The 17,555-nt window shown below is 40.5% G+C and overlaps 1 protein-coding gene across 2 annotated transcripts in view; it reads left to right on the top strand.

The window, feature by feature from the left end:
* The window catches only part of LOC137137397 (multiple PDZ domain protein), a 41,093-nt gene extending 23,817 nt beyond the window's left edge, over positions 1 to 17,276 (top strand). The window contains exons 28-49 of one of the 2 annotated variants that reach the window (XM_067523614.1): positions 1,143 to 1,229; positions 2,297 to 2,389; positions 3,457 to 3,519; positions 4,496 to 4,670; positions 5,680 to 5,876; positions 6,676 to 6,767; positions 7,245 to 7,323; positions 7,464 to 7,553; positions 8,283 to 8,378; positions 8,467 to 8,541; positions 8,712 to 8,814; positions 8,957 to 9,102; positions 10,097 to 10,180; positions 11,118 to 11,311; positions 13,498 to 13,645; positions 13,758 to 13,844; positions 13,953 to 14,052; positions 14,136 to 14,299; positions 14,850 to 14,954; positions 15,306 to 15,400; positions 15,512 to 15,635; positions 15,723 to 17,276. In XM_067523614.1, coding sequence (XP_067379715.1) covers positions 1,143 to 1,229; positions 2,297 to 2,389; positions 3,457 to 3,519; positions 4,496 to 4,670; positions 5,680 to 5,876; positions 6,676 to 6,767; positions 7,245 to 7,323; positions 7,464 to 7,553; positions 8,283 to 8,378; positions 8,467 to 8,541; positions 8,712 to 8,814; positions 8,957 to 9,102; positions 10,097 to 10,180; positions 11,118 to 11,311; positions 13,498 to 13,645; positions 13,758 to 13,844; positions 13,953 to 14,052; positions 14,136 to 14,299; positions 14,850 to 14,954; positions 15,306 to 15,400; positions 15,512 to 15,635; positions 15,723 to 15,869 — 2,544 coding nt within the window. In that variant the 3' untranslated portion in view covers positions 15,870 to 17,276. The remainder of the gene's footprint in view (positions 1 to 1,142; positions 1,230 to 2,296; positions 2,390 to 3,456; positions 3,520 to 4,495; positions 4,671 to 5,679; positions 5,877 to 6,675; positions 6,768 to 7,244; positions 7,324 to 7,463; positions 7,554 to 8,282; positions 8,379 to 8,466; positions 8,542 to 8,711; positions 8,815 to 8,956; positions 9,103 to 10,096; positions 10,181 to 11,117; positions 11,312 to 13,497; positions 13,646 to 13,757; positions 13,845 to 13,952; positions 14,053 to 14,135; positions 14,300 to 14,849; positions 14,955 to 15,305; positions 15,401 to 15,511; positions 15,636 to 15,722) is intronic. The other variant, XM_067523615.1, reaches the window with a different exon arrangement.
* The last annotated feature ends 279 nt before the right edge of the window (positions 17,277 to 17,555 follow it).

The following is a 17,555-nucleotide window of genomic DNA, read 5'->3' as shown; positions in this document are numbered from 1 at the left end:
CGTATCAACAACATCGTTTGTTGTTTGAAAGTGCCCTCAGGCTTTTAAAGCTTGACTAAGTAGTTTCCTGCTGGGGCTGCTACTGGCTTGGCTCCAGTGTTAAGATCTTTTTCATGGTCAATCACTTTTCATGCATATTTGAGAGACATTCCCACATGCTTTCCTTAACATTCTCATTAACCCTTGTTTAAAGTAGCAGATGACAAGAGGGGCATGAATCACTGTTAATACACAATCATTTGTTAAACCGTGGAATCTAACAACTGCCTTTAAAACTCTTTCGCTAGTGTTTTGCAATCAGTGTGAGCCAGTGTAAGAACAAAATTCTAAATATGTCAGTGACAAATTTAATAACTAACCATAGAGTGCGGTAGAAATAAGTCCTAAAACCTGGAAATCAGTCACCATTTGGGTACATACAGTTCCCTTGTCCCACAGTCTGTGAGTTTTCGAAATGGGTTTTTAGTTACTGAAATAAGGTCTGTAGTTAACAATGCAGACAGAAGAGTCATCAATAAAAAAAAACCCTTGTTATATTTTTTGGTTTTTACGTGTATTTAATAAGACAGTGCTTTACAAGTGGCTAAATGTGACTACAGAGGATGTTGGTAACATTCAACGTCATCATGTCAAACGTGGAGATGGATTTACAAATTGTAAATTTAGTGGTGGAGACGTTGACTAGTGAGTGTATTTAGGTTTTTAATAAAGGGGTTTTGATCTGTGAATAATATCTTGCTGGACAAAATGTGTAAGAGTTATAAACTAATGTTGGTCATAAAACTTACTTCTCTGTAAAAATCCAAAAGGAAAAGTCCCATTGACTTTTTGTGAAGGGAACCAGGACGATGCTAACTACTTTAAGTAACAGACAGCAAAAGGTGCTGATTCTGAGGGGGCGTCGGCTACAGACAGGGTTAGATCAATTTTCCTTTACCCAAATATGTCACACAATTTCTCTTAGGACCATGCAGATTTGATTTTATTTGTTGAAAAGTGGTATAACATGGAACCTTTAACTTAGCAGCTTTAGCTAAACATGGCTCTGTCATCATGTAGAAACTATTATCCAAAATGTCACTTTTACTTCATTGTGAGTTGCTTCACATCTCCATCTCTGTCTCTCCACACTGCTTTTTTAGCCTGAGTCAATATATAGCCCAGCTCCATCACCCGCAGTAAAGAAACACACCACTGCTTTCACATGCATGCCATATCGCATATGTCAGGTAATCTGTCTTTGTCTTTTTGTCTCCCTCATTTTTATTGCATCAGCTATCCATCACACCCAATCTTTGTTACATTATCTCTCCTCTCCCCAGAAAGCTGAGTCTTTCTTTTTTTAACTGCATCTTTGACTTTGATATACACACAGCGCGTGTGTGTATTAAAGGAAATGAAGACAAACTCGAATTGGAGGTTCTCGCTGGGAGAAAAAGAACTCAAGGTTTATTGTAATATCCAGACACCCTATTCCATTTTCTATCGCAGAGTAATCTGAAGTTAACAATGATGTTTTTAATCAAAAGGGTCAGCAAGCTCTAAAATCAATTTTGTCTCTGGCAATAGCAAATAATTTAGAAAACCTCTAAGCCAAAGGTGTGTAATGCTGACATTCATCCGTCTGGGCTGTATTCTTAATGCAATTTAATCGTGGGAGTTATTGAAATTTGATCATTATCTATTGCTGTGAAGGCTCCCATCATCAACTAGGCAATAGAAAAGCAAATAGGGAAATGATTCATGCTTCTGTGGCTGCATGGCATAGGAAATAAAATTGAAAGTCTTTTTCATTTTACTCTAAAGTCGCTGATATTAAGCTGCAGCTAAACTTGAATTCATAACAATCCACCGAATCATTTGAAAAAAATAATTCTGACTAGATGGTATCGCTAAGCGCTGTAGGCAGGTCAGTAATGCTGCTTTTAAATGCCACTGGGGGCCACCTAGAGAGCATAATAGAATATCCGTGCTGTTTCCCTTTAAGTTTCAAATCCTTTTTTTTGTAAGCAGTGAATAATCTCAAGGTAGCCTGAAGGAATCTTTGAAACATTTTGTTAAACTATTTCAGAGAAAGACTTTTTGCTCTGATTTTTTTCAACACAGAGGCTGTCCTCAAGGAAACCACTTGCTTTAATGGCTCCTCATTTAAATAGAACCTGAGGTGCTTCTATTCTCCCCACACTCCTTTTTTTTCTCCCGGGTGGCCTCTGATTGAATTTTGTCAGAAAAGCTCAGCTGTCATATTCAATATTTGTCATGTTGTCAGCTTGTTGGCCCTGTGTGTTGCTTTTAGAAGCCGCCCCTGCCCTTTCTGCAGCTAAAAAGCCACAACGGGTCGAGTCTTCGCTGCATTAATCAAAGCTACTTAGCACCTGCCCTCCCTCAGGTTAGAAAGCTACTCCTTGTCTGTGTCTTTCACTTGACTTGTGCTGCTTTGATTTGTGCTGTGTTAGCAGCTAGCTGCATGGTGTGAATGAAGAAGATGAATGTGTGTAAATACTGTTTCCTGCAGTGTGTCAGAATAGCCACCAGTCCCATTAAAAGGGGTACATGTTCCCAAATTCCAAACTGTCTTTTGCCTTTTGTGCTAAAAGTCTGCTAGTAGACTTGCATGTGAATGTGTTTTTGTATCTATACATCCTTCTTATCTGTTAGCATATGTTGCCTTTCCTTTATATATCTCTCCATCTGTGCTTTTATGTTTTCCTGTGTTGCTCCAAACAAAAAGCAAAACCCTACTTTTACTGTAAGTGCATTTTATTTTCTTCCTGTCGCCAGCTTTGAAGGCACAATTTTTCCCAATTATCCCTGAAACACTGTCCCAAGTGTCTCATTGCCAAACGTAAAGACGACAACATGATAAGCCAGAAGGCAGTCAACACAAATTCTGCTATTATGTGAAGACGTATAAAACCTTTTTTACAAATTGCCAGAATTTCTGGCAAAACCTTTTAAGCTTGAGTATTGAGGGAAAAATGGTCAATCCCGGAAAGACGTGGTGCTGGGCAGGCTTTTTTTTTTTTTTTTTTTCACTCAACACATCGATGTTTTGATGTATGTGTGTGTGTGTGTGTGTGTGTCTACTTCACGTGTTCAGTCTGGCTTCAATTTAGCTAAAGGAAAGAAGTGAACGTTTTTCTGTGTTTTTAAGAAATGTGGATTTTTCTTCAGTAGTAACATTTATAAACAGATGGCCTTTCATGATACAGCATATGCTGCATGAGACTGGTTTTCGTCATTCTGAACACTCTGTATGAACTTGTTAATATTTATGGGATTACTGTTTTGCATTGCGCAGCAAAATCATGCGGCATCTTTTACTCTCTGGTGACACTGAAATGAATATTATGAATTTGTTCCCCAGACGTAATACAAATTAATTTGAAAGCCCTTATTGTGACTGTAGAGCTAGAGGACAATGATTTACCTTTATGTCTGTCTTACACGCCACAGTCATCAGTAACAGACGCCAGTGAGGACAAACCTGCAGCTGTAACAAAGGACAATGAGGACAAGGTTAGGACTTTTCCTCCGCCTCTTCCCAACTAACCCTTTCACTCCTACCCCGTTTAAGGTTTGTGCGTCTCTGTGTTGTGCTTTCCGACCTTACCTTTTTGTGTGTTCGTGTACAGATGTGTTAAATGAACGATGCAGTCCATGCACTCAGCATTAGATGTGGGCGAAATTGCTGGTACACTTCTATATAAAAAGAACCCTTAATTTTATCTGAAATGACTGACAAACCAGTTCAATTAAAAAAGCAAAGCAAAAATCAAGGTCATATTTTTACTTTTTTTTTGTATTTAAACTTTTTGCTCAAACCTTTTTTTGTCTTTTATCACTTAAGAGTTACTTTATCTTTGAAGTTATATCAGAAAAAATGTGGTTTACATCAAGGTCTGCATTCTAGCATCCTGTACATGCATACACATGTCCTAACGTCCTGTGGCTTGTCGGTTTTTGTAAAATCAGCACATCTTTTATCTTTTCCTTTTTGCCTGTGATCACTTCTTTTGGAAAAAAAATGAATTAACACTCATTTTAATAGGGAACAAAAGCTAAATTTAGCTTTTTTAATATCTTGTTTGTAGAAAGGTTTTGTATTAAAAAAGTAATCAAAAGTTTGATTTTTGTGCCCATGGTTTTCAGGTAAGTGGAATCGCAAATGCTAAATGAAGGAATGTTTGATTATAAGTTCTTATTTAAGGATTTAAATAATGGTACAAAAAGTAATTTTATAATATTTAAGGCTGAAGCTGAAAGTTGCAAATAAGCTTAGATCTGATTTGAGCTTCTAGACTCATATTACATAATTATTTTTTAGCCAAAAAGCTGCAACCAATGCAACATATGTCTTCTGTTGATTACATCTGTCTTCCTATCTTGAATGATCACAACAACTTAATTTGAGCTCAAATGCCAAGATAAATCCTTTCTTTCCCTTTGCTCTTCACTAATAAACTATTTTCCAACTCAATCTGTGGCATGACAGCCAGTGAAGCGTGAAGCAGCAAAGGCATCTCCCACCAGTGCTGTCCTCCCCCTGCCAGTGGTGCCCCATGTGGGAGAGACTGATACAGACACGCTGACAGAGATTCCTGGCAGACCTGCTGAGGCAGAGGAGAACGAAGAGGAGGAGGAGGAGGATGAGTTTGGATACAACTGGAGTGAGTTCAGAGTGTTCCCACTGTTGTTGTTATATATTCTGTTAGGAATGTGCTCTTTGTTATATTTTATAATAGCGTATTTAATTCCACACTGGCCTATCAACAGCTAACCAGATATTGTTTGAAATATGCCAAATATTAATGTGACCTGTGTTTGAAAATATATTCCTGTAAATGTTACCAAAAAATAAATGACAGAAATGCTAAATCACTAAATGTAAATGTAAACATAACCTATTAATACATGTATTTATTTGCTTTAGCATTGTCATCTGACTGCCACTAGAGGTCCCCCAAGTTCATTTTTCTCTGGCTTGCTCATAAATCTCTCCAGAGTCTGTAACAGAAGTACTGATTCACATGCTTGAAGTAGTTGTACCTAAAAAAATACTGAAGGACGCCGTGCCCCTGTTAGGGTATTAGAATTCTGCAGATGGTAACTTTAGGATGAACTCGCTGCTTGAAGGAGAACAGGTCACATTCAACTCCGGCTTCCAGCATAAAGGACAGACTTCCAGCCTCCAGACACCTGGGACTGTGTGTATGTGTGTGTGTGTGTGTGTGTGTGTTAGAGAGACAGAACCCATCCTGTGGGTATAAGATTGATGAGGTTGGGCCCAGGGAGGTGAGTTGTGGAGATTAGTACAGGACTGATGGTTCAACAGTGGCAGGGAGCCCAGAACAACATGAGCCCATTGGTCTGAACAGTGGCTATCTAACACACCAGAGACAGAAAAGTTGGTGAGAAAGAGAAGGCACTGGAGTGAGAACAATACAGACAAGACTGAGATAAAGAGATAGACTGTGAGACTGGTGGAAAAAGTGCTGTCTGACATTTTAAAGTTTTACCATTTACTTTTTTCCCCTGTGCATCTTAAAAAGTCCAAATACTTTACCATTTTAGAGCACCAGAACTGATATGGATGCTCAGAACTAAGACAAACCTGGCTGTGTTCAGCATTACTGTCAGCTTACATGTGTCTGCCACGGCGTCATCTGCCTCTTTCAGAAAACATAATCCAGCGCTATGGCAGTCTCCCAGGTGTCCTACACATGATTGAGCTGGAGAAAGGCAAGACGGGCCTGGGCCTCAGCTTGGCGGGGAATAGGGACCGCTCTCGCATGAGCGTGTTCGTAGTGGGAATAGACCCCAACGGGGCGGCTGGAAGGGACGGACGTATGGTGGTGGGGGATGAGCTGCTGGAGGTGAGATGTACTGTGGTTCTCAATTCAGTAGATACAGCTGAGTGCAAAAGTTTGCATCCCCTTAATTTGAAATGGCAAAACAAGTACAACAAAGAATGCTTTGCTCATCAACAAAATATTTATTCGAAATGTTCCTTCATCATTAGACGTAATAAAATTGATCAAAGAGTGTAAAAAAAACATATGTTTTCATATGTAAATTATCTCAGTGCAAAAGCTTGCAAGGTTCACGATGAACCCTGTACAGTGTTAACTTTAACATGTAAAATCAGGTGTTTGATCTTTGAAAAAGTCAAAATAATGCTTGATGAGTGGCACCAGGTGTGTAAAACTGGCCTTACACTTTAAAGTAGCAAGTGGAAAGCAGTGAAAACCTGTGGACAGTTTTTAAGAAGGCTGTACATGGCAGTAAAGCAAAGCATTCTGGTTAACTTGGAACAATTATGACGTGATGACTGGACTAAAATTACACCTGAAAGGATGTAAATGCTGCTCAGATGGTAGCCAAAGAGGTTGGGGAGGAGGTTATAAAGGCAAAAGGAGCACATACAAAGTAAAAGATTTTTTCTTATAATCCTAAACACTCCTTGAACATTCTGGTTACCTCAGGTGATAAAGCAACATTCGTACCAGCTATATGTTCATTTAATATTATGCTGATGAAAAAATATGTTTTGCACTTTTTGCCCTTTCAAAGTAAGGGGTTGTTTTGCCTTTAGCTGTTTTTTGAAGGTCTCTTTAGTTTGTTATCTAATCTACAATTTTAACATTTATTCAATGCCTCTTTTTGTTCTGTTAGATCAACGGACAAGTCCTTTATGGCCACAGTCACCAGAATGCATCCTCCATCATTAAGAGCTCTCCATCTAAAGTCAAAATCATCTTTATCAGGTATACAAACACTTGTATATTAAGCTTCTATAAAGAAAACTTTATGGCAGCAGCTACTTGTTACAACGTGGGAAAATTCAAGCCTCTTGTAATGTTGTTTAAAATCCAATAGAGGGCGATCTTGTAATTTACAAAGGTGAAGCAATACAGTTGCTGTTTAGTGGTGGTAAACAGCTTCTTTCAGATGCACTTCTTTTCAGTTATTTATTCTAAATCCATGTTAAACATGTTTTAATCAAAGTTTTCACTTCAGTTTTATTATATAATCAGGCCTATACTAAGACTAAAATGTAAGTGTTAGAACCTTCACCCTCCTCCAGACAGTACTTTATATGATCACACGGTTTAACTTTCTGCTTAACTCGTCTCCTGACCCCCTGAGAGAGACACACTGTGATCAGCTCACAGTTAATCGCAGCCAGGCTGTCATGAAGCAGAGGAGCAATGATTTACGTGAGTTATGACTCTTTGAAACAGGAACACTGAGGCACTGAAGCAGATGGCTGTGGGACCTGTGAGAGAACACGAGACAGACACAGCGGAGGCTTGCACTGAGGTACAATCTCGCTTCGTGGCCACACACATTGCACACACAAAGACAAAACCGATGGGGATGTCCGGGAGTAAAGTTCCAGCTATGATAACTCACTTTTTACCCTGTATGAAAAATTTAACATCTACTTCATACTTTACTAGCAACTTCCTGTGTCCATACAGCTGGATACAGCTGCTGCAAATGGCGATGCTGATACCTCAAAACATCTCCATCACATCATCAAGCTGAAGGTGAGATACATCACATACACACAGGAGAAGCCCGTTCTTCTGAATCAACCTAAATGAAGATAATAGAAAATAATAGAGAGCGAGTTCTGGAGGTGAAGCAGTAATGAGGGAGGTGTTCACAAAAAAGTTAGCGGGGTGTGCCAGAGAAAGACGGGGAGGGAGTACAGAGTGTGACGAGCTGCCAAGACAGAGAAAAGAGTCAGAACATTGTCAAATAAGAGGGTGATTAAACAAAACAATGAGTGAATAGAAGAACACTTCCAAAGGGAGGTAAAGGCTCAGTTCACTCAAGTAATACAAATGATGTGTTCTTCTTTGTGATGCAGCAAGGTTTTCCACAAAACTGTTTCCACTGAAATCTTGGGATTATTTAGGCTCTTTTAAATGTCTGTAATAGTTTGATGGCAGGAGAAGTCGCGCCAGGGGAAATTTTACCAAAAAACAAAACTAGATCCCAAAAGTGGTCAGACATAGAAGGAGAAGCCAGGAATTTTGCTTGGAAGACCACTGGACGGTTCCCTGTTTATGGGACTGTCCATATGGTGTATAAGACAACAGGGGGTAACACTGGTAAAGCAGTGGCTTCCGTGCAGCTCGCTGATATGAACACACAATCCCAATTAGGTGTAAGAAGGTTTAAAAGTGAAGCTGGTGATGACTCTTATCATCAGAATCACTTGTTTTTCAGCAGCTGGTGCAGCCCTGTCTGATCTAGTTGTCTTCCTATAGGAGGATGGAGGACTCGGCCTTACCTTTGCCGAGGGAAACACTGAGAGTGGAGTTGAAATTCAGAGTATGTCTGAAGAAAAAGGAAACCCAGGCAATGTATGGTTTTAAACATAACCCAAATGGTTCCCGTGATCCACACAGTCGCCTTGGGTTTGCTAATGAAGCTATGATCTGCTTTTTGCAGGAGAGCTGCATGGAGCCAGGGGACAGTCTCCTAGCTGTGAATGGTGAATCCGTCCGGGGGTACAATGTGGAGAAGGTAAACTGTCACTGGAGATAAACTGGACTCATTTACATTTTTTTTTCTTCAGTGACTAAGATGGTCTTTAACAGTATGTTAGTACAGTCAGTTCTCTAGAGAGAAAAGCCAAAGGTCAAGTAAAGCTAACCTTCTGTAAAAATGAGACCTTCTCCTTCTCCACCCCCCAGCCGAGCAGCGAGGACAGGGGATGCTCGGACACAGTCCTCGTCAGCCTACCCAGCATGCTTACCACGACTATCCTGAGTCAAACAGAGGTGGAAGCAGCCATTAGTGAGTCTGCTGTTGTTTATTAAATATTAACAATATGTATTAACTGATTCAGTAAGATTTGATGGATTGATAGGTTTACTATATCAGACAACAACCTTTATTTCTTGTTTATATGATGAAGATATGACTTCCTGTATTTTAGGTCCGAGTCGCTCATCCACTCCTTCCACTCTGGCCTGTGACCCGACGACCTGTCCCATCATCCCCGGCTGTGAGACCACCATTGACATCTCCAAGGGCCGGACAGGCCTGGGCCTCAGCATTGTGGGGGGCTGTGACACCCTGCTGGTAGGAGACCAAATATATGAATATAAGCTGTAACATACTACTAGAACTAATCTGATGTGAGGAGAATACAGGTACTGGAAACACCCTTACAGTAAAATTGCAGTAGTTTGTAAGAGTTTCTTGAGTCTAGTTTTTTCAGTTGCCACCTATGATACCACCCACTAAGAATCTTTGGTGGTGGCATAACCTCACTTTGAAATGGCTGTGACAGTCCAAGAATGTAGGAAATGATATTACAGCCCTCCTCCTCCTCCTCCTCCTCCTCCCCTGCCGTCCTTCTCTCAGCCCATCCATTCTGTCTGCTCAGTCAGGCTTTGGGAGAGCAGCTCTTTGTCTGGCCCCAGCCGCAGCAGACAATATCCAGCCCTGGAATGTGACCTCTGAACCCTAAATGACACTCACATTGGAAGGCAGAGAAAACACACTGGAAGTCAGAAACGTATACACTAAATAGGAGTATGAGTAATGTTTGAGTATGAGACAATGATAATCCAAATAGCACACATCAATTTTAATTATATCCTCATGGATGGTTCTTTTTTATTCACTATTTCCAGTGAAATTATTCCTGTATCTACAGAAGATTAGAGCCATTGTAAATAATTTAATGAGTTCTGTTTTTTTTTATTTTTTTACAAGTCTGACTTTGTTTAAAGTCACAAAAGATGTTATGAGTTATTTTGAACACCTGACAGATATATGAGTGCAATATGAAATTTCAAAATTAGACATATTGTATTCACGTAGTATATGACAGCAATGATGATGTGTGTTTTACTATCCAGGAGTTGTATGGCTTAATTATAAAGTGATTATAATGGGCTCAAATAGTCTTACTTGCTTGGAACCACAAGAAATAGAATAGTTATTTGAGAGACAATCTTTGGTGTGATATATATCAGTCACATAAAAAAGTAATGAGTGGTTCCTATTTCAACTCAGTCAACTCCTCTGTTCAGTATTTATTTGCTTTTTTTTTCTCTTCCCTCTCCAGGGGGCCATCATTATCCATGAAGTATATGAAGAAGGGGCGGCCTCTAAAGATGGCCGACTATGGGCAGGAGACCAAATCCTAGAGGTGGGGTGCATTGTAACAATTATTACATACGTATGATCTAGGTAAAATCAGGCTTGACATCTTAGCAGCAGTAGCTTGTGATCAGATACTACAATACTGAGTAATACCCAATTAATATACATTCAGAACAACATATTTTACTGTTAATGAGGAAATGCACTAAAAATAACAGTAACCACTTGTATGAGTCCTGTGTGCATTATGTGGATTGAGGAGCTAAGTAGTCAGATCTGCCCTCCATTTGACCTCATGCTTTGTCACACAGGGAGGGCAGGGGTGGAGCTCAGGAGTTTAGTCATGGTAGCTCAGTCAGTAGCTCGAAACTAAAAGGCGCGCACACACACACACACACACACCTATGATTTAATTGCCCTCATTATTTTTTTGTTTTGTCGGTTGTATTTAGAACAGACATTCAGAGAAGAAAAGTGAAAATCGTAGTTTCCCCACTCCAAAGTGATGCCATTTCCTACTTTGGAAAAAATATCCTTTGCACATCTGTGGTGAAAGCTAATGGGGTATTTCCCTTCTTTGATGTGGAAATAAGGTTGGACATACATCTATGCTTAAACTGACCAGTTGAGCTTCTCACAGAGTTTTGTGGCAGTCGTACTTCCCTTTAGTCTAACCCAAGCTTTCTTACATCACCCTGTACGATCCGGTGTTCATGTAGGTCAGCAGTTTGGGTTTCTAAAGAAGAAAAGTGGCTTCAGTATTGTTGGTTTTGGCATTACAATGTGGCAATTAGCACTTTTTCTGAAGTCTGAAGTGCATTTTTGTGAGTAATTATAAGTAAAATAAATCTAAATAAAATAATGAAGCTTTTTAATGACACACAATATTGTATTGCACGTATAAAAAGAGGACAGTGATTGGTGCAACGAGCCCATAATTCTGGACTGCACAAATACTGACCTCTCTTTCTGTCTTATCACAGGTGAATGGCATTGACCTGCGTGAAGCCAGTCATGATGAAGCCATCAACGTGCTTCGACAGACCCCACAGAGGGTTCGGCTGACAGTCTACAGGGACGAGGCCCAGTACAAGGAGGAGGACCTGTGGGACTCATTCACTGTGGAGCTGCACAAGAAGGCTGGCCAGGGCCTGGGTCTGAGCATCGTAGGGAGGAGGCAAGAGAAATTTATCGTCAGCACTGCTGCATAATGCATAGTGTGCACTTATTAATGTTCAGTGCAATTTACTGCGATGCTGAATGAGCTTTGAAAAGAGGCTTTTTCACGGAAGAGCCTGCAGCTGGCTTTGCAAGTTGCTGTTCAGGTCACAGGGCATATTAGATACCTTAGTAACCCTTTAAAATACTAAAATATACATTGGCATAACATAAATACTGAAGAGGTCTTTAAGGCGTTAGTGTTTTTGAAGTAGTCGTAGTGGTAAAAGTAAAATGTAATGTTACTATTTTTCTTTTTCAATGCAGATCACGGGACCAGAGGTAACCCTGAATAAAGTCCTACATTTAAATATAGTGTTACAATATTTACCATTTTTAGATTAATAACAACAATGTAGTATTGAATTGAATTTGGTGTTTAAAGAAACTGTAGAGTCACAAAACAAACTGGTTTCCTAAATAAGTATGAAAGACACATTTTTTTTTTCTTCTCACTGCTTTCTGTGAGCTCAAAAAAGTAAAAGAAAGAAGAAAATTCAAATATGAAAAGCAGAGAAGCCCTGAATTGTAATACACTACCTACTCTGAACACGTCATGCTTAAATGATGGGTTTTAAATCGCATTTTTTAGTTGAATGATTGTTTATCTGTCTGGTTGGTTTGCTAGCGCAGTAAACGTCATAAAGTGGAGGAGTGACTCAGCACCAGTGGTTTAGTCATTGTCTGTGGCTCCAGTGGGGATCCTGACCTCGGTGTTTTGTCACAGACAAGCCTGTGACCACCAGTTTGTTGGGGTCTGGGATTTATACAAGTCTTACTAGGTCATGAGCTGGCAAACTGTGAGCTGTATTGCACATGAAGTAAACCCGGGACTTCATTTTGGTAGAGCATTTATGGGCTGGAGCACATGTGGGAAAAGGTTTGCTGGTCCAGAGACACAACAGTTTGCTGCTGTCAGGTGTGTGCTGATTGATTTCGCCTCTGGGATACACTTCAACAATGGCTAATGCGCCATACAGGCACATGACTGCGTAACCAAGTGTGCCTGTATGTGTTTTTAGACTTCTGTCTGATATCTCTGGATTTGTTCAACTGTGTAAATGTTTGTAGATATGAGGTATATGTCAAAGAGCTCATTGTTAAATACAAATAATAGTTTGTACAAGTTGGGGTCAAAGGTTAAAGAATTTGGACAGCAGTAGACTGTTGCTGTAAGCGTTTTTGCTTTGCTGTACAATTGGGGGCCAAGAACGAAAGAGCAAGAATGCTCGATAGGATGGAAAAGACAGTAACAACCTCAAATGGAAAGCACAAGCTAGCAGTTAGTGGTGAGAAGATGTGACAGCCAAGCACCTCTGGCACTGGGGACTGAGTGCGATCGAGTTGCCTCTTCACAGCTTCTGCTTGTGTTAGTCTTTATCCACGTGGAGACTGGTACCTCAGATATGCCGAATGCACAGCAGAGATGTGCATTTGGAAAAAGGCATCATCACCTCTGCTAAAGTGAGCACCGACTTGGACTATATTGAGTAGAGCCTAGAGACAGAAGCATGCACAGACTGGGTTGTATTTTCTGTGACTGCTGATTCGTGAAAGGATCGGAGTTGTGAACTTCCCCCCTAGAAATAGAAAAAGCTCTTTGAATCTGTAATTTTAGATTTTGGTTTACTACAAACTGCTTTCAACGCAGACAGTACTGCCTGTTGCTGAGAGTTAAGTGGCAGTCATTACAGTTGATAGGTTAATTCCCAAGGCCTGCCTCTTAGTGATTTTCACTGTAACCAACGCAGAGAAATTAAAATGTTAAGTCACAGGCTTTATAATATCTTTTGTAAACAGAATGTGCCTGACTGCAAAATGTTCACAGTAAGGATCCAAGATGGAAAAAACATTCTCCAAAGTCTCAGCTGGGGGATAAACACACTCCTCGCTATTACATTTTCCACTTTACCAGCTGTTTTCCAAGAAGTATGAGCCATATTTGTGCAGAAATTCATTGGAAAAAGCGTTAAATTGCTGAATCAATAATGTATTATCAATTACAAGCTCAAAAAGGGTAAAACTCTGTGGAATGATATGACCCAAGTCAGCTGGTACAGAAATTTCACTGTCAGTGTACTGTATAGGTAGTGACGGATGTGTTATCTCACTGTCATGTGCTTGTCCGCCCGACATTCCCACCAGGAATGACACAGGAGTGTTTGTGTCTGACATTGTGAAAGGAGGTCTGGTGGACAGTGATGGCAGACTGATGCAGGGCGATCAGATCCTGTCAGTCAATGGCGAGGATGTCAGGTCGGCCACTCAGGAGGCCGTGGCTGCTCTGCTCAAGGTACGTTTATTGCACTTCTTAACAGTGGGCAGCAGGAGTTAGTGAGTAAAACATCTTCTCTAAACTGTGTTAGACAACTAAATAAACAATGGTGTTGTGCCTTGTGTTGCAGTGCTGCACGGGGCCTATAAAAATGGAAGTGGGGAGGTTTAAAGCTGGACCTTTCCACTCTGAAAGAAGGCTTTCTCAAAGCAGTCAGGTAATGTAGCAGCCATTTAACATAAATCAAGGTTAAGTTTGATAGACAGTGGAAATCATGGGTTTAAATACACATCAAAAATGGACACGACATTACTATTTGTTTTAGGTGAGTGAAACAGAGAGTTGCAAGGTGGCCTCTCACTCAAGTCCAGACTCTGAAAACCCTCCTCACTGTCACCCTGACAAACCAAGTGGGAGTCAGGAATGTAAGTAACCACATAACTGGTATGACTCCTGGTACGATGTGCACAAGGCATCCAAAATAATCGGAGTGTTGACTTTGTCACAGCTCCGGACCACCAGGACACCAGAATGGTGGAGTTCAGTAAAGGTCCCAACGATTCTCTGGGTATCAGTATAGCAGGCGGAGTGGGCAGCCCTCTGGGTGATATACCCATCTTTATAGCCATGATGAATCCTGTCGGCCTGGCTGCACAGACTCAGAAGCTCAAGGTACGCGGACTTTACACCTCAGCAACCTTTATTTGACATTTAAAAGAATGTAAAACGTACGAAAGCACGCATACAAATAATTCTTGTGTGGCACTTCATGAGAATGACAATTACTTGGAGCCATCTCATTCCCACTCACTTTACTCGTTCTGAATCACAAATCCAACCAGAGGTCAAGAGTCTACAGCCTTTAGCAGTGACCTTTGCATTCGAATGACAGAGAAACTGACAATTGTAGCTCTGTGCGACACAGACTGGAGGAGGACAATAGCCGTAAATCTCCCACTCCTGCATTGACCTCAGTAAGCCTAAAGACGGACTCCTTGAAATGAATGGGGGGGTTTCATGCTGCTTTATCTTTTATCTTTTCATTACTGAGCTGAACACAAGCATAGTTTGGCCTTTGTTGGGTGTGGTGTCTGCAAATTTCAAATAGTATTAGCATCCTGTTATTGTGCAGAGATTAAAAAAAACGGCTTCACTGCAGTAAGTGCCAAGTTTGTTTCCCTCATGTGATCCCTCTTTAAATACTAAACTCTCACTTCTCCAGATTGGGGACCGCATTGTCAGTATCTGTGGAACCCCTGCTGAAGGCATGAGCCACTCACAGGCTGTCACTCTTCTCAAGAACGCTACCGGCACAATACAGCTGCAGGTCGCAAATCGCGCACACGCACACACACATCCAAACACACACACACACACTCACACACTCAGACACAGAAAGACTCATCACTTCAGCCTTTCTGCTCTTATTAGATAAAACCTGCAGACAGTGTTATATAATCTGCAGTTGATCTGGGCAGTATTCTTTACTTTATCTGTGTCTAAAGTTACTGTGTGAAAAGAACGGTTGAAGGCTACCAGCGGCAGACTTTGAAGTGCCATAAAACTTGTCTCTCACATCTTGCAATTCCACCATGCTCAAGTCTTTATCTTGTCAGCAAATCACGTCTACCACATTACAACAGCGTGCGATTGTTTGTGTGTCTTCGTGCACCCGTAGGTGGTGGCAGGTGGTGACACAAGCGTGACGGGTCCCTGTCAGGAGCAGGCGGCTGGAGGTCTTACACCCAGCTCCATTTTCCAGGATGACCTTGGGTATAAACTGAATATTTTGCTGTGTCCAAACATCCAGCTTATCCCTATGAATGTAAAATATTAGTGAGGAGGTATTTGCTTGTTAAAGTAAATGTCTCCTCTTTCCATCAGCCCACCTCAGTATAAGACCATCACTCTCGAAAGAGGCCCAGACGGACTGGGTTTCAGTATAGTTGGAGGGTACGGCAGCCCCCACGGAGACTTGCCAATCTATGTTAAAACAGTTTTTGGAAAGGTAAGAGGGGCAAGTTTAGACAAAATGAGCTGGGCACATATGCCAAACAGTGTTATTCATCAAAATCCTTCCTGTGTGTGTGTTTAGGGGGCAGCAGCAGAGGACGGTCGTCTGAAGCGAGGAGACCAGATAATGGCTGTTAACAGACAGACTTTGGAGGGGGCTACACACGAAGAAGCCGTTGGCATGTTAAAAATGACCAAAGGAGCTGTCACACTCACTGTGCTGTCATAGACACATGTTCACACTCACACACACACACACACACACACACACACACACACACACACAGTATATCTCCTTTTCATTTCTATATTACACGCAAAAGTTAATTCACATCTACAAAGACTGATCTTGATCTAAGTGATCTAAGTGGCGACACATCTTGCAGGTGTGTTGTCATATCTTGCAGAATGAAAACACTCACACCAGCACCATTTCACAACCACAGTAGTCGATTGTATTAAAACCTCCAGATAGTGATCTTTGAAAATATGCACACTGAAACGTGCACAACCACACACTGACACATGAAGAAGCTTGTTGCTCAATGTAGCTTTGAATATTGTGACCCATGCAAGTCTACAACAAAAAGACTTACACATGTCATGATTAATCCCTTCATCTTGACATATTCACCTCATTCGCTCCTAAATATTGTGTAAATGCGTATGAATCCATAAATATGTTGCCATGCGTGAGTTTTAGAGAGCTTGTAAATTGTATAGATGTAGAGACATCCCTCGAATCTGTATTGAAATATGCACTGGACAGTAGTTAGTATTTTGTCGTTTTCTGTATTAAGATAAATAGAGTTAATAGGAAAAAAATCATTTCCAGGACTATTTTACAATAGAGAACAATTCTAAGCAATACTGTATAATATTGCTAACGAGGGGAGGCATGTACGTCTTCTTAATGGGTGATCTCCCACTAAATCGGAGCATGAAACCGCATGATAACCCACCCTTAAGGCAATTAATAGATTAGCAGGATTTAGCTAATAGCTGTATTATCCGATCACAGCATTATTATTCTTTCTTTGCACTGCTGTTGGCAATTCTCTGAATTTCCAGAAAGGCTGCTGCTTCTGTAACTGGTGTTATCCAACTTACCATGACGTCACTGGTGTTTAAGCAGAAGTGGCCTGTGTTAATGTAAATCCACATTGTGTGGATACTTTGTGAAGGAAAAGATGTGAAAAGTGTGGTTTACAAACCTGACTAGATGAAGGATTGTGCATGTGAAATACTCACTGAAATGCAGTGCTGCTAAAGCTGATATATAAACATATTATAGCACAGTATTTGGATTTTTTAAAAGTATTATTTTCCCTCTGTGAGAGAAGGGTTCTGTGCTTTTTTAGACTGGGGTGGATGAGTGGCTGTTTTTAAGTGTTACATTTGTCAGATGGATTATATAATGGAGCTGAGCTCATTTTGACCTTATTGTTTACCCACAACACAGTCATCCAGTGTGTAGTTTCTGAAGTCATTAAGCATTTATTGTGTGGTCTAGTGTCAGAGGACGTTCTCTGTTTTCTCTGTCTTATCACCTTAAATGTGGCTCTAGTACTGTCAAAGTGATAGTACTGAATTTATTTACACTGCGTAGAATAAAAGTGACCTTTGGATTCAGTCAGTCTGTTCTGCTTTTTGCATTGTCTTGTATTTTATGTATTGTCTCTTTTACTGCAATTACCAAAAAGTTATATATAACTTGCTGGATTTAATGCCATCATTAAATCCAGCAAGAAAACCACCTCATCAAATCTTAATCCGAATGGCCTTATGCTTAAATACAACCATATAATGTTATTAAATGAAAAATAGTCTTTGAGCTTTGTGAAAAAAAAAGTGCACCAGCTGTTAGTCAGTCTCACTGCTCCTCACTGAACACTTGGATTATTGTACTCCGTAC

The sequence above is a fragment of the Channa argus genome, chromosome 12 (genome assembly GCF_033026475.1).
Source record: "Channa argus isolate prfri chromosome 12, Channa argus male v1.0, whole genome shotgun sequence".
NCBI classification, from domain to species: Eukaryota; Metazoa; Chordata; class Actinopteri; order Anabantiformes; family Channidae; genus Channa; species Channa argus.
The sequence above is the reverse complement of the archived record's forward strand: the minus strand, read 5'-3'. Positions and strand labels throughout refer to the sequence as shown.